This window comes from Eublepharis macularius, chromosome 8 (assembly GCF_028583425.1).
Source record: "Eublepharis macularius isolate TG4126 chromosome 8, MPM_Emac_v1.0, whole genome shotgun sequence".
Taxonomy (NCBI): domain Eukaryota; kingdom Metazoa; phylum Chordata; class Lepidosauria; order Squamata; family Eublepharidae; genus Eublepharis; species Eublepharis macularius.
The window spans coordinates 91402545-91419492 of record NC_072797.1 but is presented as its reverse complement, the minus strand read 5'-3'; the positions used below and the strand labels follow the sequence as shown (position 1 = coordinate 91419492).

At 41.3% G+C, this 16948-nt stretch overlaps 1 protein-coding gene across 3 annotated transcripts in view; it reads left to right on the top strand.

Annotated features, from left to right (window-relative positions):
• Positions 1–2679: 2679 nt before the first annotated feature.
• Positions 2680–16948, top strand: part of NAA35 (N-alpha-acetyltransferase 35, NatC auxiliary subunit) — a 30582-nt gene continuing 16313 nt past the window's right edge. Inside the window, exons 1-10 of one of the 3 annotated variants that reach the window (XM_054986587.1) lie at positions 2680–2761; positions 3240–3373; positions 4205–4238; positions 8199–8313; positions 9303–9377; positions 10730–10897; positions 13936–14002; positions 14271–14314; positions 15062–15112; positions 15470–15553. In XM_054986587.1, coding sequence (XP_054842562.1) covers positions 3250–3373; positions 4205–4238; positions 8199–8313; positions 9303–9377; positions 10730–10897; positions 13936–14002; positions 14271–14314; positions 15062–15112; positions 15470–15553 — 762 coding nt within the window. In that variant the 5' untranslated portion in view covers positions 2680–2761; positions 3240–3249. Of the gene's footprint in view, positions 2762–2949; positions 3002–3239; positions 3374–4204; positions 4239–8198; positions 8314–9302; positions 9378–10729; positions 10898–13935; positions 14003–14270; positions 14315–15061; positions 15113–15469; positions 15554–16948 lie in introns of those variants that run through there. The other 2 variants (XM_054986588.1, XM_054986589.1) reach the window with 2 other exon arrangements.

Here is a 16948-nt window from a genome sequence, read left to right as displayed (position 1 = left end):
ACTCTGTTAATGATAGGATGTTTTGGAGGTCTTTCATTCATAGGGTCGTCATAGGTTGGAGGTGACTTGGTGGCACATAACACACAATATTTTAATAATTACTTATACATGGTTTTAAATTTTGTAATACATGATGGCTGTTACCTTGTATAATTTACATACTTTTTGCACCCTGAATTACTCTTTCATTAAGAAACAAACATAAAATCACTCAATTAGGATCTTGGGTGCAAAATGATCTTGAAAGATAGATTAAAAAAATAGGATTAATTGGACTTGATTTAAATACGTACAAAAATACTAACACCATTTTATTTATATAGGTTTGGCACGGGCCCCAGAGGGAGGTGTGCATGAGAAAATTTATGTCCTGGGTTTATTGGATACTGTTACTAGCATATTATAGGGAAAGAAGCATGTTGGTTGCTAAAAGTGACATATTTTTCCGTTCCATTACTCCACCACACTTGGCAACAGTGTACCATATAGTGGCACTGGTACATGAGGCAATATTACCTCTAAGCAATCATTGTGCCCCACCATGGTGACTTCCTGGTAATGGCACCACAGTTGGAAATCATCTTCAAGACAACATCCTTCAGCAACTTCCCAGGTAAGACATCAGTCCAGTCTGCAACAGCACAACTGTGTTGCGACAACCTATTGCTGTAGTTACATTTTCAGGACAAGACACAATGATATAAAGAAGCACAATGATATATTGAAAATACTAATTGGTTTGGAAATATAGGAGGGTGAGAGGAGGAGAGGGGGCATGACTCACTGAATGAGGACAAAGAAAGCATACTTGACCTGAGGTTGCCCATCATAGTGATCAACAGCACTCCGTAAGAAACCAGTGGGTGGGTAGGTTAAAAAGTGGGGAAACAAATTCCGAACAAGCATCAACAGGACAGAAAAATCACTCTTGAATCCAACTCCCTAACTATACCTGTTTAGGTGACATTGTTGAAACAACACTGTTGGACAATAGGACAGCACACATGCCATAGTCCTGAGTTTAAGCTCCACTATCACTGACAATTGAAGCTCTACACCCAGCAGGGAACAACAGCCACATGGGCAGGTTGAAGTGGCAGTAGTCAGTTCATTTATCAAGATAGTAAGAGACTACATTACTCTGCCTCTGGTCTTGATGATGCAGCAACATATGAAGACAGAAGGAGGTGGCAAGTAGCCTAGCTGAAAGAGGTGCATTTATAGCACCAGCTCAGGACACATGCATTTATTTTCCAAAGGAAAATTACAATGATTTCTAAATTTAACTGACATTTTTTAACTCTATATATGTTAATATTACAGTCTCTCATGTTTATTTAGGTGGTACGGACATGACCTGTACTCCTTTCACATTACTGACTGGAGATAGACTAGAGAGATGCAAATAACTGCTAGCTGTATATTTCCAATGGGAGAGAACTTCTTCAATGCAGTATACATTGTGCAACCTGAGATCATCTCCACTCATCACAAAATACCTCAGCTCTGGTTTATGCTTACTAGATGCTATGATGATACAAGAGAATGCACCATTTCAGACTGTGGGTGATAGACTTCATTCCGAATATTACTTCACATAAAAAGGCTCCGCCCAGTTTTAAAAACTAGTACTGTAGGGTAAAAGCTTTTACTCCCTCTCTTTGTTTACTGTGCTGGTTTTCTATTTGCAAGGAGTTTTTAAAATGGGGTATTCCAAAACGTGATCCTCAGTCTGCAATCTGTTGTGGTGCAGTCCATTCTTCCATCTCTGTACTCTTCCATCTTATTCTCCTGCACGCATAAACCAGGCCTTAGTTAAGTTGCAGTTTCCTCAGAAGCTACCTTAAGACTGCAACATACAGCAGATGCTTTACCAGTACTACCTTTTTCTCTACTCCCTCCTATTTTATTTTTAACAGCCAGCTTGAGAGTGAAATTTAAAAGGTAGCTTACTACTTACTGACTTTCAGCTGGCTCCACAATTATGCTACTACTACAGTTTGGTTTTTTTTCTAGTACGCCAACTCAGCCGGTACGCCTTTTACGTGTCCCCTAGTTTCTGGTATTATCTGAGATCTATGCTAAAGTGACATGAACACAGTATGCCTCCCTGCACACGGTTACAGCAGGGCAGTTATACAACTTTCTGCCTCAATTCTAGCCATGCTGCCATGCACAATACGGGAATAACTCTGAACTACACTTTAGGACTGTTGTAAGCCTCTCAGTATTGGTCCCCGTCCGGGGATTCCACAAATTATTTTCTTTCTCACGCTATTATAACACAACAATAATATCAGATAACTTATTTGTCCCTCCCCGTGCAAGAAGTATTTACAAAGACATTTTTAAAAACGGCAAAAGAAAACCTGAGTATGCACTTCTAGCTTTACTTCAATTTTATTTCCGGAGTGGGCGGAAACCGGTCTTCCCCATCACCGCAATGATAAAACCCCTAAGTGCCTAAAAGCACCTGCCGCTCTGACAAGAGACAGACAAAACAGGCAGACAAGCCGGCCCGCCCATAAAATAACAATTAGCCCGGTACCTTCTTTAGTCTGTGGGGAAAGGAAGTACGGCGTTTCGTGCGCACGCGTGCAGCCACAGCATCCGGAGCCCGTTCGAGGGTAATGGGACTAGAGCAGTGCTTTTGCGCATGCGTCTTGAACGAATGTCTGTGGCGCTTGGAAGGGGAAGTCGATTCGGCTGCTGGTGGGAGGCGGAGGTGAACGGAGCCGGCGAGGCAGCGCGAACGCCGCGGGTAGCTGGGCGCCCCGCCCCTTCTTTTCCCGGCTGTCGGGGCCACGGGGGGGGGGTGAGGGGGGGGCCGGTAGACCGTATCCCGCCATCCTCGCTCACCCATCCCCTTGAGGTAGCGGGCGAAAGGCCCGCGGTAAGTCTCGGAATGCGCAGACTAAAGACTGCTAGCCACTGCCCGCTTGAGCCCCGCTATAGTGTCCCGTCGGGCCTGAGAAAAGCAGCCCCAATCTCCGAGCGGCAGGTTAGTGCTCCAAAGGCTTGTCCTAACCGGCCCCTTCCGAGCTCCACCCACCCCTCCCAGGCGTCTCTTCTTCTCCCCATGCCTGTCTCCAGTACGACGAGGGTCCTGAGCTGTCGACTGGCAAAAACGAAGGAGAATGAAAGGGGATTGTAGTTGGCTCCTTTCTCTCCAGTTTCTAAAGAACTGTTATTTGAGACCGTGTTTAATGCCGAGTGCTTGATTTTCAACGTCTGTACAGGTGTGGGATCATGGTTATGAAAGCCTCCGTAGAAGATGATGATTTGGGATGGGAGCCCAGCATACCTGAGAAGATGGAAAAGAGCAATACAAGCTGGATAGACATTACCCAAGACTTTGAAGACTGCTGTAGAGGTAATGTACTTCTTGAGGTTTAGAAAACAATGAATGAGATTGTTGGAGGTGTTGGGGCAAAGTAGTTGATTTGGGAGCAGAGTCCAGCATTTTCTTGTGGGTGGAATCTGGTGCAAAAGTTCTGTTATAAGAATGCGTAAATTATTTTTAAATTCCCTGCCACCTTGATAGCCTATCAGAGTCTTTGACAGATGTACATACCCAGATAGTCACTTAAATAGTACTCATGGTTTCTTTAATACATGTGTGGATATACATAGCACTACTGTCGTATATGGAGATAGAGAAATGTAGGAGAGGACTCTTCTATACAGAGGCCTAGGACATATAAGCATCTCTCATGCTGATGCTCACTTGTGCTGTTATTGCCCTAGTTGGAGCAAGTTGGGGTAGATGGTTGGCAAGCAGGCCTTTCCTTCATTCAAAGAATCTCAGCCACCTTTCTGAAAAAGTGCATCTTAAAGGGCTAAGCTAGTCCAGACGGATTGCTTGGAACTGGGCTCTCCCCCACCCCTCACACACCAAGTTTCTCCCTGTGAATTTGTAATGGACCTAAGCAGTATAGGGTAAATTGCAGAGTGGAAAAACAAGGTACCCTGTTACTTCATCTGCTTGCTCAGAAGACAGACAAGCCAGGGGGAACTAGGAATAGAGTTTTGGTTCTAACTGAAACTAAGACCAAACTGAAGAAATAACTATCCATTTAGCCGTCTACTTTGAATGATAACATTGTGTGTTCTTTCTCTTACATTATATAATTGGAGCTTATTTTGTTTAGAAGTGAAAATATGTCAATACTTGTGTGATGAGTTGATCTTTAATTTCTTTTAGAACTGAAGTTGGGGGAGCTGCTTCATGACAAACTGTGAGTATATCCTAAGTATACAAGTATGTGAAGTCTATTTCTTATCACACTGTCTAAAACAAACATTTAGAAGTAGCTTCTGTTGATTTTTGTGGTGCTGGTTTCCAATTCTGTTTTCTTCTGATTGCAGCTTTGGTGGTATTCCACAACTGAATAACATAGACTAACACTGATTCAGGATTTATTCTGTGTATCCTAAGATGTTGTTAACTTGAAAGCTACACTGAGACTTAATAGAATTAAGGATCCCATTGAATGTAGAGGAACTTAATTTTGTATTAGCATGTTTAATACTGTGCTGAAGGCAATAGTTTAAACATATTTTAAATATTTTAGATCAAGATACACATTTTACAAATGGTTGCTTCATACGAAAGCACTTGAGTCATCAACACTTTTTAGCCGAGAGTATGTCTAATTGATTAGGGTGTAATATACTTCCAGATAAGCATGCTTAACAAGTACAGCATCATAACCTTTTAATTCCATTGAACATCCTGAGCCCCTTCAACTAGTGCATGAAGAAAACTGATAGACTAGCCAGTGCCTAGATTTAATAGATGAACATAGACAGCTCTGCGAATGGATGAAGGCAGCATGTACTGTTGGCACTAGTGACTATCTCTCACATTGGACTAAAAATGTTGCTTTTGTACTTACGTTACTACAACCCTGCAAACATGTGAACTTGCATATTCAGACTGTTATGGGGAGCTAGCTTACTTGTTTGTGCAGGGAGTGGGAACAGGCTCTCTTCCTGTTGAGGTGGCTGTGAGGAGCATGATTCAGCAGTAAAAGAACTACAGAAACAAATTTTAAAGGTTTAAAAATGAATATGGAGTTTATTGGAGGATTGGATACAATATTAGGAAGAGGGGGAGGAACTTATCCCACTAGAAAATATTAAAACAAAGCACAAGTAACTAGCACATTTTCAAAACATGCCCAGAAAATATCAACCAAAACTATTCCAATTGCAGCATCAGTTACCTCTAAGCTTAAAGTGTAAAAGTGGGGGAAATGGAGAACAGGACAGAAGAGAAGTGTCTAGAGAATCAGAATGCCAGCTGTCTGTATGGTGCATTTTGAAATGGAAAATAAGGAAAGATAGAGTAAGGATGGGAAGCAAAGATATACCTTTCTTAGTCTGCATAGAAATCAGGAGAAAAAGGAAGGATCCAATGTGTAGGAAGTCTGTTGCAGTATTTGGGAAGCCCAGGGGAAACTAAGCAAGGGTAAGCCAACCATGGGGCTGGGCTAGCAGGTAGGATCTAGAAACCAGTTACAAAAGTTTGGGAGTTAATAGATGGCTTTTATGCACTTCTAGTTGCATTGAGAGGAGGGCAATTTCTCTGCTGTGATGGGATTGGGCCCAGGCTAGAAACTTTGAATCTGATTGGAATTTTATTAGAGTAGAAGGTAAAGAGAATTCCAAATATGAACATGACTAGTTTACCTGACAATTGACCAGCTCACACCTATTGAAGAAAGACTAGGTAACGGCTTGATTAACTTAACAAAAGGCCAGGAGATGGCTGATGTCCTTATGATTAATTAGTTCAGAGAACTCTGCCTTGTAAAGCAGATTCCTTGATGGTTCTGGAAAATTATTGCCCAGCTAATTAGGATCTCTTAGTTCCATGGCCTTGTACAGTCATAGTTAGCCCTGCTAGCTAACTTCTAAGTACAATTTGGGATAACTTGGTTTGCAGGGAAATAATCAGAGGGGTGGGGTACTTACTGAGGTGAGGGAGAGGTGGCCTTCACAGTGGAGAGAGAGAGAGAGGCAGAAAGGAGTGAAAGCAGAGAATTCCATCCCAAAGTTTGTTAGGGATTCATAGAAATCATTCGAAAACCATTTGTACAACTAAAATGATCAAACTTACTATTAGCGTATGAAAGAATCATCAGGTGTGCCTGCACAGTCAATCATAAATATGTAAATAATTCTGATTAAACACTTTAGAAAATCACACAATCTTTTAGCAAAATATCTGGTTGAGAAAGCAAGTAAAATTAGCTAGAGTTCAGAATAAAAAATCATTTCAGAATACCGGGGTAACTGAAGATATGGCACTGACAGTGAAATCCTAAGCAGAGTTATTCCAGTCTGCGCTCACTAGGGCTGTGCGCTTTGGGTTTTGCTTTGGGTAAAGTTACCCGAAGCAACCCGATTCAGAATGCTTTGGTATTCCCCGAAGAAGTGCCAGCATGCTGGCCCCGCTTTGGAATACCAAAGCAAAGCTTTCCGGAGCATTTGGAAATGCTTCGGAAAGCTTAGGGGCTTGTTTAAAGGACCCAGCCGCTGCTTGCAAGCAGCGGCAGGGCCCTTTAAAAATTAACCCCCCACCTCCCCCGCCACCTACCTTGTGGTGGCTCCAGGCCAGCTCCTCTGCCGCCGCCACCCGAGCCTGCGGGGTGGTGGGGAAGGCCGGAGCCGCTGCCTCCGGCCCTTCCTACCCCTCAAATGGCCGCGGCATGCCAGCTCCACGGCGGCCATTTGAGGGGCAGGAAGGACCGGAGGCGGCGGCTCTGGCCTTCCCCACCACCCCGCAGGCTCGGGCGGCGGCACGGCGGCAGAGGAGCCAGAAGGCTCCAGGCCACATAGCCTTGTGCTGCCGCCACCGCTGCTCCCCAGCTGATAACCCAGGTAAGAGGGCAGGGGTTGGAGAGATCTTCCCAGGGTTGGGTGGGGGTGGAGGGGTCTCCCCAGGGGGGTGGGGGGGAGTTCCCCCCTCTCGCTTCAGTATGCTCCGAATCTTCAAGGAGCATACCAAAGCGATTCCTGAACCCCGAATCCGAAGCGGCTTGGGGATATTCCGAAGTAGGAATACCGAATCTACCCACCCGGTGAATGGAGCCGGCGAGGCAGCGCGAACGGCGCGGGTAGCTGGGCGCCCCGCCCCTTCTTTTCCTGGCTGTCGGGGCCACGGGGGGGGGGTGAGGGGGGGGCCCGGTAGACCGTATCTGCCATCCTCGCTCACCCATTCCCTTCAGGTAGCAGGGGAAAGGCCCGTGGTAAGTCTCGGAATGCGCGGACTAAAGACTACTGGCCACTGCCCGCTTGAGCCCCGCTATAGTGCCCCGTCGGGCCTGAGAAAAGCAGCCCCCATCTCTGAACGGCAGGTTAGTGCTCCAAAGGCTTGTCCTAACCAGCCCCTTCCGAGCTCCACCCACCCCTCCCAGGCGTCTCTTCATTTCTTCTCCTCCTCCCATGCCTGTCCCAGTACGGCAATGGTCCTGAGACGTCGACTGGCAAAAACAAAGGAGAATTAAAGAGGATTGTAGTTGGCTCCTTTCTCTCTCTCCAGTTTCTAAAGAACTGTTATTTGAGACCATGTTTAATGCTGAGCGCTTGATTTTCAACGTCTACCCACCCGTGCACAGCCCTAGCACTCACTGATTTCAGTAGTCTCAGACTAGAGTAACTCTGCTTAGAATTTCACTGTGAGTTCTTCCTGTGGCAGTAATTTTGGGAACAATGGGAAGATTTGAGTCGGGGATCCCAAGGTGCCACAGAGCATAATGTCCAGATTACATTAATAGTCAGTGGATGCATACTATGTACCAGACAATAAAGGGAGAGGTGCCTTTATTGTCCAAACTGGTAGAATGTGATTTCATTAGTCCTGCTTCACAGTTTCTCCTTCAAAAAGTCTTGCTTTTTTATTTTCAAAATATATTCAGCCTGGGAGTGGGTGGGGGTGCGCAGGCAAAAATGAGGAGGGCTGGCAACACTGCAAAGTTACATGATATGCCTGCAAGGTTACATGATATTGTGTATCATGTATATCAGAGAATATTCTCACATAACACATGTGACATAATCCTCTGTTTATATACAGAGGTATGCAAATTCTTTAGTTTCTGCTTCTACATGAGTATCTGAAAATAATGCTTTGCTTTATACAAATTAATGCTAATTCTTTTGTTGTTGTTGTTCTGTATTGTGCCCTTTAGTTTTGGTCTTTTTGAAGCTATGTCTGCTATTGAAATGATGGATCCAAAAATGGATGCTGGTATGATTGGAAACCAAGTTAATCGAAAAGTTCTTAACTTTGAACAAGCTATCAAGGTTGGCTGCATTTCTGTATTTGTCAGATTCTTAAAAAAAATAAAAGGTTGATGTTGAACATTATAGCAAATGGGAATAAATGCACATATTTAATGGAATGTGTAATATCATTAATTAGGTTTAAAAAGAGACCTAAGTTCCCCACATTATCATTTAGTTTTGTATTCCTACTCCTAGTGCATTAGTGTTGCTGTTCAGTTTTGTTTTCCTAGTTCCTTTGTATATCTTACACTGTGTGTTAACGTAAGAAGAGCCCTGCTGGATTAGACCAGTGGTTCGCCTACTCCAGAATCCTCTCTTTCACAGTGGCCAGACAGTTACTCTGGAGGGACAACAACAGGGCACAGAGGCTGAGGCCTTTCCTTGATGTTGCCTCTTGGCACTGGTATTCAGAGGTTTACTGCCACTGATAGTAGCTACTGATAGATCTATTCTTCCTAATCCCCTTTTAAAGATTTCTATAAATGTTGACATCACTACAGTCTTTGGCAGCAAATTCCTGTTGTGTGAACAAGTATTTCTTCTTCACATTGTTGTTCTATTTGTAATTAAGTTTTGTACTCCTAGTTCTTTTGCATCATTCATTCAATATTCTATACTGTATGATTACTTTTTGTTTCTTTTCTGGACTCTGTAATCCGCTTTGTGTCTCAGTGAGAGGCTAGCTATAAATAAGGGAAATAAATAAGTGGTAAATTATACATACAAAAGACTGAGGGAGAGAATGAAAGGAAGAGAGCTTTCTTATAGTCATATGTACAGGGATTGTACAAATGGGCTTCCTCCGCTTGCCAGAAGCACAAGCTCAGCAGACGTGGCATATATACCACTGGCGTTACACGTGTCTCCACGCTTTTCAGGTACATATATATGCTCATGTATAGCTAAACTTAAATAGGTGATGAGTGCAAGTGATTTTTGTTTATGCTAATACCACTTCATGTGCTATAAATGCAAACTTACACACTTTGTCTTTTGTTCTTTTAAAGGATGGTACAATTAAAATTAAAGACTTATCCTTACCTGAGTTGATAGGAATAATGGACACTTGCTTTTGCTGCTTGGTAAGACTATTATATTTTCATGCTCACTGTTGACAGAGGGAGATGTTTAAAAACAAGGCCAATGAAGCTTTAGAAAAGCTCACATTTTAATTTTTGAACTTTTAAAATTAGGATCCATATTAAATTGCAATAAATTATCCTGAAACTAGTTATTTAAAAACACTATTCTATTTGGACAATAAAACATTGAATAAAATGTTCACATTGTGCATTTGGTATGAAATCCCCCTTCTCTTTTAGAAATGCTGCTTTGCTTGCTCAATAAAAATCAGTTTATAAACTTAAACAACACTTCAGTCTAGCATGCTGGTGTCAATAAGAGAAAGCTATGCACTGACTATTAAACCACTAAGCCCATGGATGTAGAATGAATTATGAGGCATGGCGGATGATAGTTTTTACTAGTTACGATGCTGTGTACTGGGGACAGGAAGTAAGTGTGTGTTCATCTGTAGGACCCAAGATGCTGCTGTTCTACCAGTCTAGCCGGCCCCTTTTTTTGCTCTCAGTCATATACTGCTTGTGCCCTGATAAGTGTTGTGTCCCACACCATTTGCTGCAGCAAAGTCCTCCAGTTAGCTTGTTAAAGACTGGCTGGGACCCAATCAACTGAGTGCTCTGCTGGGTGACATGAATGGTTTTCCAGTGCTGGGCTAGCTTAGCATCCAGTTACCGTATTTTGTTGCTGTTATATACTGCTTTAGGGCTTTCAAGGTAGTTTTCAATTTAAATTATTAGAACAATAAAACAAAATCTCAGGCTGATAATAGGCATACGGTTCCTGGGCTGTTGGTTTGATTTGTTGTACAAATTTAGTAGAGTAAGCATCATGTACATATACAACTCTTGGGGCTGAATGCGTGCAAATGACACATTGTAAACTTCCCATCCCTTCTGTTAGTGTATGGAGAGACCACTGCTCCCTTCTCATGACCTGGATTGTGCACATTTCTTATTATTCATATTTAGATATTTATATCCTAATGCTTTTCTCCCCAATGGGGACTCAAAGTGGCTGACAACATTGTTCTCCTCTCCTCTTTTGTATTCTTACAACAACATCTCTGTGAGGTAGGTTGGATGACACAGAGGATGATATAATGTGTTTAATGCACAACATTTAGAGATTAGTTCATTGGAATGCAATAAATGAAATTTTAATATTAGAAACTGCAGTTGTTTCTCAAGTTTATGGGGGGGAAATAAACAGTATTTAAAGATAAAATAGTTTCTCCACCTGTTCACAATAATGTAATTGAAAGAAAATTCAATATTTAATGTTCAGTGAAATATTTACAAATTGGGATATACTATTGCCCTGTTCACCTTTTATATTTTTGACTTATTTTCAGATAACGTGGTTGGAAGGCCACTCTTTGGCTCAGACAGTATTTACTTGCCTTTATGTTCATAATCCAGACTTTATTGAGGATCCTGCCATGAAGGCATTTGCTCTGGGGATTCTAAAAATTTGTGATATTTCCAGAGAAAAAGTAAACAAAGCTGCGGTGTTTGAAGAGGTAAGTTTCTAATCAGTGGATAGTTCTTTTTTTTCTTTTCTGTTAATAAATATAGCGTGTTTTCTGCATTTATAGATGTTTCTAGGCTTCCATTGCAAGTGCTGCCTCTCCAATCCAAAGGTGTCTCTCATATGTGAATAGAGACCTTTCATACCACTACATTCAATCCGTTTGTGGTTTAGCTTGCTCTCTGCCGGAATGCTGGTCTGCATAAGAAAGATTTGTCATTACCCATTTCATCTATGAAATGTGTTCTGTGTTTTCCAACTTCATTGTTGATTGGGGTTTCTTGGGCAGTATGTGTACCAAGTTTCATTTTTATACCAGTTGTGCAAGAACAAATTCCAAACAAATACTGTTGTGTGTGCTCAGGAAGGTATTTATGTGGTAGACTCAAGTCTCTGTGAATAAGGCCTGCTTCCTACTTGGGTCCAAATTGACTTTGGAAAAGCCAAGTGAAGACAAATTTTTCTCTGCCTTTGACTTGAGAGCTGCAGTTTTATGTTTTAACCACCAGTGTAAGGAGAAAAGAGCCCAGTAGCACCTTTAAGACTAACCAATTTTATTGTAGCATAAGCTTTCGAGAATCAAGTTCTCTTCGTCGGATGCATGGTACAGAAACTGGTCAAATATTTGACCAGTTTCTGTACCATGCATCTGACGAAGAGAACTTGATTCTTGAAAGCTTACGCTACAATAAAATTGGTTAGTCTTAAAGGTGCTACTGGACTCTTTTTGATTTTGCTACTACAGACTAACACGGCTAACTCCTCTGGAGTGTAAGGAGAATAACACACAAATATCTAAAAAAATTTAAAGCAAAGGGATGAAGCTCCGAGGCAGGTAGGGAAGCAGACAGAGGCAGAATTTAGCAGAATAATCAGGGATAGTTTTGTTTAGTGAATGCAGTCAGAATGATATCAAGCATGAACAGAGAAAGGCCTGCAAGAAATGCCAGTTATTCCTGGGATAACACACATCTGTGCCCTTCATAACTCAAGGGAGAGAGAAAGTAGCTGAGAAGCAGAGTTCTATGTAACCTCTCCTTGTATGATTCTGTATGTAAAAACCATTGAGTATAGTTTTCAAGCTTATGTAGGTAGGTAATCAGATGATGGCCCTCAGACTTTCACAAACCAGGAGGTGTGTCCACTGAGACCACATGGGACCCAAGCTGGCATGTTCAGGTAAAATTTTAAGAGGCAAATCCAGGAGAGAAAAATATGGAAGCAGCCACATGATGGGGTGGAAATGAGCAAGGAGTCTGAAGTCATACAGCAGAGCAGGGCCTCAAGATCAGATTACTGAGCACAAGCTGGAAGGCAATGAAGGAAGTTCTTTATGTAGGGACCAGAGTGTAAAAGAAACAAAAGTCTCATCCCCCCCCCCCCTGTGGCTGGGATAGAGGTCAGGGGACAGGTCAGGTGATGGTGGAAGTTAGCCTTCTGACTGAGGCAAGGGGAGGCTTTGAGGAAGCAAAGTCTTGCCTAAAATGGACTTTTATAGAAGGAAGCTTCCAGAGAGCTGGATGAGGAGGCATCAGAAATGAGCACTACAGTAGCTTTGGGAGTAGAATTCATCAAGTTGGAAGCTGTAGTCACCACCAAAAAGAAGTCTTTTGTTTGGCACCCTGATTGATCAGGCCACACTTCTTCTGGACATGGAAGCTGACCATTGTTTACTCACGGTTTTATGTAGATTCCTTTTTGTAAATTAGCTGCTGCTCCTATTCTTGTGCCCCTTTCACCTCTGTAGCCTTGCATATACCCTTGGACTGGGTTCACATATCAATTCCAAATCTTTTTATTAGATGATTGCTTGTACTACCCAGGGGGACCCCTGCAGCCCTAATGAGGGCGGAACTTGGCCTGCCTTCAGTTAGAGCTCTGGTTCATTTGGCCATACTTAAATTCTGGAGCAAGGGCAATACTGTTACTACCAACACTTTCAGCAAGCAATGCTTTCAGCTGATGACACACAGTGACTCACCCTGGGCAGCCTGTTACAATAACATTCTTGTTGGCTGTTGTGGGTTTTCCGGGCTGTATTGCCGTGGTCTTGGCATTGTAGTTCCTGACGTTTCGCCAGCAGCTGTGGCTGGCATCTTCAGAGGTGTAGCACCAAAAGACAGAGATCTCTCAGTGTCACCTCTCAGTGTCATATATGTTTGTATATTTATTTATTTATTTATTTATTTATTTATTTATTTATTTATTTATTTATGTGGAAATATCCTAAGTTTTGGTAGCCCCATCAGTGAATGAAGTTCGATGTCTTTATATAGAGATACAACAGTAACAATTTCTTGTTTCAGTTGTACAACATTTTGCAGTTTGGAAGATTTTGATAGATTTAATTTATTTCTGTTTTTAAATTAGAGTATTTATCTAGTTCTAGGCAGACTTAGATTTTTCAGTTTAGGAAAACAGTTGGCAGATAAGTATCTTGTATTGGAATTAGAAGGAACCCAATTCTTCACTGAGCTGGATCTAGAGAAAAATGGAGTTCTGCTTTGTGAAAAGAGTCCCTGACACACCAGTTGTAACCCCTGTGCTTCCAGAAAAATCATTTCAAAACACACTTCCAAATAGTGAGGGCTGTGGTGCATTACATGTAAGGGAGGGTGCTTGTGCAAATAGGTCTTTGGATCGAACCCACAGAATCAAATTCTTCCGTGGCTTTTTCTAAACTTTCCCCCCCCCAGTATGAACTGCCCCCAGTGGATTGTCTATCCATTATAGGCTTCTTCAGCAGAACTCCAAATGAGGTTTTGGCAATGTTGAGTACACCTGTGTATATTATTTTAGGAAAACCTATTTGGTTTCTTAAAACGTTGATGGAATGATGACAAACCTCTTATGTTGTATTTCATGCATCCTATGATTGACTTAATGATATTCTGAACATACCGAGTAATATAGGTCTAAGCCAAATTTTGATTAGATGTCAAAGTTTTGAACTTTGTCCATACGCATATGTAATACATGCTCTTGTTCTTGGTCTTAATGGTAGCACCTAATTTCTCCTTTTGTATTTAGGAAGATTTTCAGTCCATGACATATGGCTTTAAGATGGCAAACAGTGTGACAGATCTTCGAGTTACAGGTAGAACTCAAATAACTTGTTGACATGCTGTCACTACTTTTTTAAAGAATGCAACATTTATTTCACAGAATATTCTGAATATTTAGAGCCGTCAAAGTTCTAGCAATAACTGTCTTTAAACTAGCAAATGTTAATCAGAATAAATGGTTTAGGATTGTGTATTTTGAGATATTGGTTTAGTTCAGATTGTTGTTTATAAGATAGGAATGTCCATGTAGCTGTTGAAATTATTCATATATCCAAACTGAATAAAATGTTTCTTTTCCAGGTATGCTAAAGGATGTTGAAGATGATATGCAAAGGCGAGTTAAGGTACATTTTTTTAAAGTCATGTCTGTAAATTGTTGTCAAGTTGCAGCCAATTTATAATGACTCAGTAGAATTCCCAAGGCAAGAAATGAGCAGAAGTAGTTTTTCATTACCTGCCTCTGAGTAGCAACCCTTGGTCTTACTTGGTGGTCTCCCATCCAAGTACTAACCAATAACTGAGTAATCCTGCTCAGTTTCCAAGATCTGATCAGATCAGACTAGCCTGGGCTATCCAGGTCAGGGCTTAAAAATGTTACAGTGGTCTTATTTTAAGTATCTTATGGTCTTAAATAAGCATGAACTAATGAGACCACTCTACCAAATCCACTTTTTTCTGAATCTTCACATCTCTAGGGGTGATAATGGGGTAAGATAAGGGGGCAGAGATGGTCTGATATCTGAACATTCTTGTTCAATCTTCTCTCCCATGGATCTATATATAAACAAGGCAGACACTTGAATAAACAAAACATGTCTACTACTGAGAGATCAAATTTAATCATGGGTTTCATGTGTGAATGGAGCTTTGAACCCAGTTCTCCCAAAGTCAGCACTGTACATACTGGCTTCTTTTAATTTTTACTGTAAGAAAATCTACCTTTAATTCTGTGATTGTGGTGTATATAGAATACCGGCATCTAATCAGATTATGTTAAGAAATAGGAGCATGAGAGGGAGACTCCTTTTTGAGGTTTTATGGAATACTGTATCAAGGTACTGTTGAATAGTTCTTAATGCCCTTGATTTCAGAGCACAAGAAGCCGGCAAGGAGAAGAGAGAGACCCAGAAGTAGAGCTTGAAGTAAGGATACTTGATTCCTACATGAAATCATATAAAAATTGTCCCTTACTGGCCCAAATTTTTTCTTAAAATCAGATCGCCATTTTTGTGGCAGGAATTGAATTGGGCACCAGATTACGTAGTTATGGATAGTTATCCCACAACATTTGTGCTTGGTAAAGGGCTTTTAATGTGTGTGGTGTTAGCAGTTCGATGATTAGTTATTCAGATATTTACTTTATTTTTTGTTGGTCTTTTAAAGACTGCAAACTAGAAAACCTCGTGCTTTCAATACACTGATGAATATTAACATTTTAACAATGTCAGTCTTTTTTCTGCAATGTTTGAAAATTATTTATTTTTGGTTTTTCTACATAGCATCAGCAGTGCTTTGCAGTATTCAGCAGAGTGAAGTTTACCCGAGTGTTATTGACTGTATTAATAGCCTTTACCAAAAAAGAGGTATGACTACCTGGTGGCAATTTAATCACATTTGTGGAAATACCAAATATTGCTGCTTCAAATATCCAGTTGCTAAGTAGAGCATTCTCTGTTCAGAAGCAATCTCCCTCTGAATATCACGGTTTGGTGGCATACAGGGTGACTTTCATGTCCTGTTTGTGGGCATTCTGGAGGCATCTGGTTGGCTAGCCAGAATCAGGATATTGGATTAGATAGATCCTTTGATTAGCAGCTCTTATGTTGTCGTACCAGTAGCTATTTTCTTTGAAGGAAGCTTTCTTCTGTGCTAATCAAGCCCATAAGATTACGTTTTAGTTTTCATATGGGAGATGTGTATCAAATGGTACATCTACAGAAAATTAGTATACATTTTAAAAGTATGTAAATGAGACTATAAGCTTTTTGTAGAATAGATTTTACAAGTAGGGGGACCCAAGAGGAATCAGCGAATAGGATTCCATTCCTTCCTCATGTTTTTTCCTCTTTCCTTCCTTATGGAACCCCCCCCCCCCATTCCTCTCCCACCAACTTGCTTACATCTGTCCCCTTCCCCAGTCTTCAGCTTTCCCTCCTTGTGGCATTCCTGCAACTTCTTTCTTCCCTTCCTCCCAACCCTTTTCTGTTCCTCCTACTTTGATTCACGCCCCCCCCCCCCACCATTTTCTTCCATGTCTGGTTCTCTCCTTCAGCTGCCACTAACTGAGGCATGGAAACCTCCACAGTGTTATCTGTTGTTGCCAAGCAACCCACCAAATGGACATAAAGATCTTGCAACATAATCTCAGAAGATCTTGTTGTTTGCCAATTGAGAGCTCATGAGACTCTATAATGAGAAATTGGTGGGCATTTGGGGGGTTGCTTGATAACACCAGACAACTTTGCTGGGGCTGCAACAGATTGCTTATCTGTGTCTCATTAAGGCTTTCCAACTGTCCAATATCAAGATTTATATCTCAACTCTGAGCAGCTCCAAGGCCTTAGTATTGAGACCTAAAAACAAAGATCTCTCTTTTGGAGAGCCTGTCAATTAGTACAAATAAGTTGTGTGTTCTCCTTGCTTTACTCTCCCAATCAAGGCACACACAGACTTTTCTTTAGAAGTAAACTCTGATCTTTTTAAGAAAGCAAGATATCAAAATATAGAGTGATTAAGATAGACCCAATAAGAATGAAACAAATACAAGCAACAAGGATTAACTCTCCTAACATCTCTCAATTAAATCTAAGAGTGATTCACAATTAGATTTGCTATAAAATGCATTGAAATTTCAATAAGCACACAAATACAATTTTTTCATCTAGTTCTTCATGAGATTTCCTTCCCCAAGACCCTGATCTATGTGAGTTAGCATCTTTCGTTGTAATTGACATACGAGATCTGCAAAGAAATCTAAG